This window comes from Chanos chanos, chromosome 12 (genome assembly GCF_902362185.1).
Source record: "Chanos chanos chromosome 12, fChaCha1.1, whole genome shotgun sequence".
NCBI classification, from domain to species: Eukaryota; Metazoa; Chordata; class Actinopteri; order Gonorynchiformes; family Chanidae; genus Chanos; species Chanos chanos.
The window spans coordinates 2,850,001-2,853,590 of NC_044506.1; the positions used below are offsets into that span (position 1 = coordinate 2,850,001).

A 3,590-nucleotide genomic window follows, 5' to 3' on the forward strand; every position below is an offset into this window, starting at 1 on the left:
GAGAGAGAGAGCGAGAGAGAGAGGGCAACAGAGAGCGAGAGAGAGAGAGAGGGCAACAGAGAGAGAGAGAGAGAGAGGGAGAGAGAGAGAGAACAAGGTGCTCACACATGTCCACTGGCAAGGGCTGTGTCATCGGCATTTCATTTTTTATAACAGGAATGCCACCTAAGAGACAGAGGAGGAAGGAGAGAGGGAGCAGCAGAGAGAGAGAGGGAGAGGGAGAGCAGGAGAGAGAGAGAGGGAGAGAGAGAGAGAGAGAAAGCAGCAGAGAGAGAGAAGAAGAGAGAAGGAGAGAGAGAGAGCAAGGTCAAAACAGAGCATATCCACATTGTGCTATAATAAATTCACACAATTACACTGGCATATTATTGAAAAAAAAAATTGATAAATAATTTCGTTCATTCTTTAGTTGATTCCAGAATCAAAAAATACATATTTAAGCAGAAAAAAAAGCTGCCTATATTTCTGGCGATTACATTTTCCTATTAAACTAACAACAGTCTCTGCCCCTGCAGGGTAAGAACACGCTTTCTCCTCCGTACCTGTGAGGAGGTTGTCCTCCAGGTGTTTCCATGGTGACGTGGGGTTGTCAGGATCGAGGGTCAGCACAAGGTCATTGTCAAACTGTGCATGAAAGAGAGTAAGATTAGAGACAGGTAAGAGCCGTTTATCTCTGCCTTTAGCCTATCTGCATGTTTCTCTCACTGTTGCCTTATTTAATCCCAGAGCCAGACTGACGACTCTCCACCCAACACACTGGCGTCATGGCCCATACAAAACTGGCCCATTACTCACTGACGTTTCAACAGTACCTCAGGCTTTTTATTACTTGGTAAAGTCTTAAGCAGGGTCCAAACCTGAGGCTGAATAAGGCCCTTAGGGGCCCAAACTCCACGGTCCGAGATGGAGAGAACACACAGGCCCAGGGCGTGTGTTACTGAGAACACACCAGCCCAGGGCGTGTGTTCTGACATGACTGGACATGAACCAGGTCTGCCCTTCACCCACACATTTCAAGAAGATTACAAGGATTGGATTTTCTTTAATGGAACCACAATGAAGAATAACTAGCTGGATTGTTTTCATTTTGTAAGACTTTTTTGTCTGTATTGTGATCTACTGTATCATGTTGCTGTAAGTTAATTTTAAAATCCCCCAACATTCTAGAATTTTAGATGCATCAGCTGAGCATTTTAGAACTTTTTGATGCGCTAGTTCGCCAACAGGGACCCCTGATAAACCCGCCAGGCATTCTAGAACCCTCGATATGGCTACTGAACATTCCAAAGGCCTGGAGGCGTCTCCAGGACAGAGCAGGTGGCGGTAAGGGAGAACCAGGAGTGGTGCTCCTCATAGCCATTGTCAGTGAGTGGATATTCTAGTGAAAGGATGTGTGTTTGTAGAGCAGACGTACTGATGTGTCATATCTCAGTCCTCTGCCGAACTCCCCATCCTCACCCTCCTCCATACTCTCACACTGGTAAAGACAGGCATCTAAGAGAGAGAGAGAGACAGAGACAAAGCAAGAGAGACAGACAGAGAGCAAATGAAAAGGGGGGAAAGAGAGAGGGCAAGAGAGAGAAAATAAGAAAAAAACTGGCATTTTGTTTCTATAGACCCTGAGGGTAAATGGTGTGGAGTCGCACAGCAGTGCCACCCTGAATCCTCCTCTGCCCTGTTTTCTGGTCCTCTGTGCTCTGGCACCTAATTTGGGCACGACAGTTTCTGTTTGAGAACTCACAAAAAAACACAAAACACACAGGACTTTGAGACCAGATCAGAAAACGCTCGTTTTCCCTCCAGTGATAAACATGAAAACTTCAGAACCCAAAATTCATAACCTTCAAAACACCTCTAGCCCAAGCAGACCCAAACTCAAGCTCTTCCCACGAAATCCGAGTAGGTTTAGGGAAACTGGCTTTAAAGAGGTGTAATGCAGACTTTACGCCCTCAGGGGTCAAGCCTGCTTAACATTGTGCAGCAGCAGGTAAATACACTACTCCGTTGAATAAAAGACGGTTATTTTGCGCATCAAACGCTTCAAGCCCCCTGGATAAAACCAGAAACATCGACCGGCGCACGAGCGGGCAGTAAACGTGCTGCCGTGGGAAACAAGGGGACAGGTGAATTAATGCTACAGAGGGTGGAAACGTCACAGTTCAGACTGTAAAATGAACCGTGTGGATATAGGCTACATTATGCCAGTGTGCCCACCGTGATTTTTTTAAAAAAGTCGATTAGAGTCGATTTCTGTTTCTTTAATGGCTTCCACACTGTATCAGTTAAGACACACTATGTTCGAAGATGTCCGTTTCTTGAAATGAAATGAAGCCATAATCGGTATCTGAAGTTCACACATGGAAACTGTCTCTTATGCTTTTCAGCCCTATCCGGCTTGAGTAACCACCCACCCTATGAATCGCGGATGAACAAAAATGATCGCCCCATCATCGTTCGTAAACCTAGTCATCATTCCGTTCGCGAACTTTCCACAGAGTTGACAAATGATATCGTTGAAGTTCAACATCCACATCTTGGTTACACGATTCTTCGACATGACAGTTTAGGCACATTATTGCTATCGGATGCATCTCAAAGTAGATTAGCATGTACATTTTTGTAGTTTTGCGTGAAACTGCTGTAATAACAGAGGAAAACAACGACAAAGTAACTCTGAACGAAATGTTTCCTGTAAGTAATTTCAAGCGGATAACTGAAAATACTCACCCCAATCTTCGCTTGTTAGAAGGTTATCAGCGAAGAAACGGCTATCTAAATCAGACAGTAGATCCGTAGTCATAGCCACAAAGGCCTCTGCTTCCACAAACAGGGCTAACTGTACTAGATAACTCGATCAATATGCATCAAGTAGAAGATCCAACCTAGTCTATCGAAAACCTATAAAAGTAAAATGCTTTTAAAAAAAGTGCATATCTGTTTATTTGCACGGAAATTATATACGACTGCACGTGACTGATTTTTTTAATTTATATCGTATCAAAATTCCACTTGCCATACCGCATCGTCGCCCATCTGACATACAGACAAGGAAATTCATTTCCCTACAAAGGCCAACCTCATTTAGAGAAATCCAGCAAATAATCAAGCAGAAAATCAGATTGATTGCTTAGGTCACCAATAGGATTCAAGGACTGATACTATTGGCCATTCGGAAACCCAATAGTGACTTAGTATAACACTGAGGCGGGTTTCTCCGAACAATTTATCCAATCAAGTTTCAGCACTTTGAATGACTGGAACAAAACCCTATAGTAGCGACGAATCCCTGTATTTACCCTAGATTGACAGTAGCTGCTATCCAATAAGACAAAGCAAATATTAGCATGTGAGTCGCACACCCGTAGGGTCGCGAGAGATGGTGAAATAAACTCTAGTTACAGTTAGTTACAATTTCACGAAATAAACGTTAAATCTTGTTAATCCTGTCATATCTATGCAACGCATGTCATTTTTAACGAAACGCATGACATTGAAGAAACAATGATATGAGATACAAATAGTGACTTGGGATGCTGGGGTGGACTCACGTTGGCTGGTTGGTTTTGCACTCGTGAGTGAGTTACATAAAT

General features: G+C 43.5%; 1 protein-coding gene across 1 annotated transcript in view; it reads right to left on the bottom strand.

Annotated features, from left to right (window-relative positions):
* The window catches only part of atf6b (activating transcription factor 6 beta), a 24,867-nt gene extending 21,860 nt beyond the window's left edge, over positions 1-3,007 (bottom strand). The window contains 4 exon segments of the mRNA XM_030789407.1: positions 106-165; positions 543-624; positions 1,415-1,494; positions 2,728-3,007. Coding sequence (XP_030645267.1) covers positions 106-165; positions 543-624; positions 1,415-1,494; positions 2,728-2,800 — 295 coding nt within the window. The 5' untranslated portion in view covers positions 2,801-3,007.
* Positions 3,008-3,590: the final 583 nt, after the last annotated feature.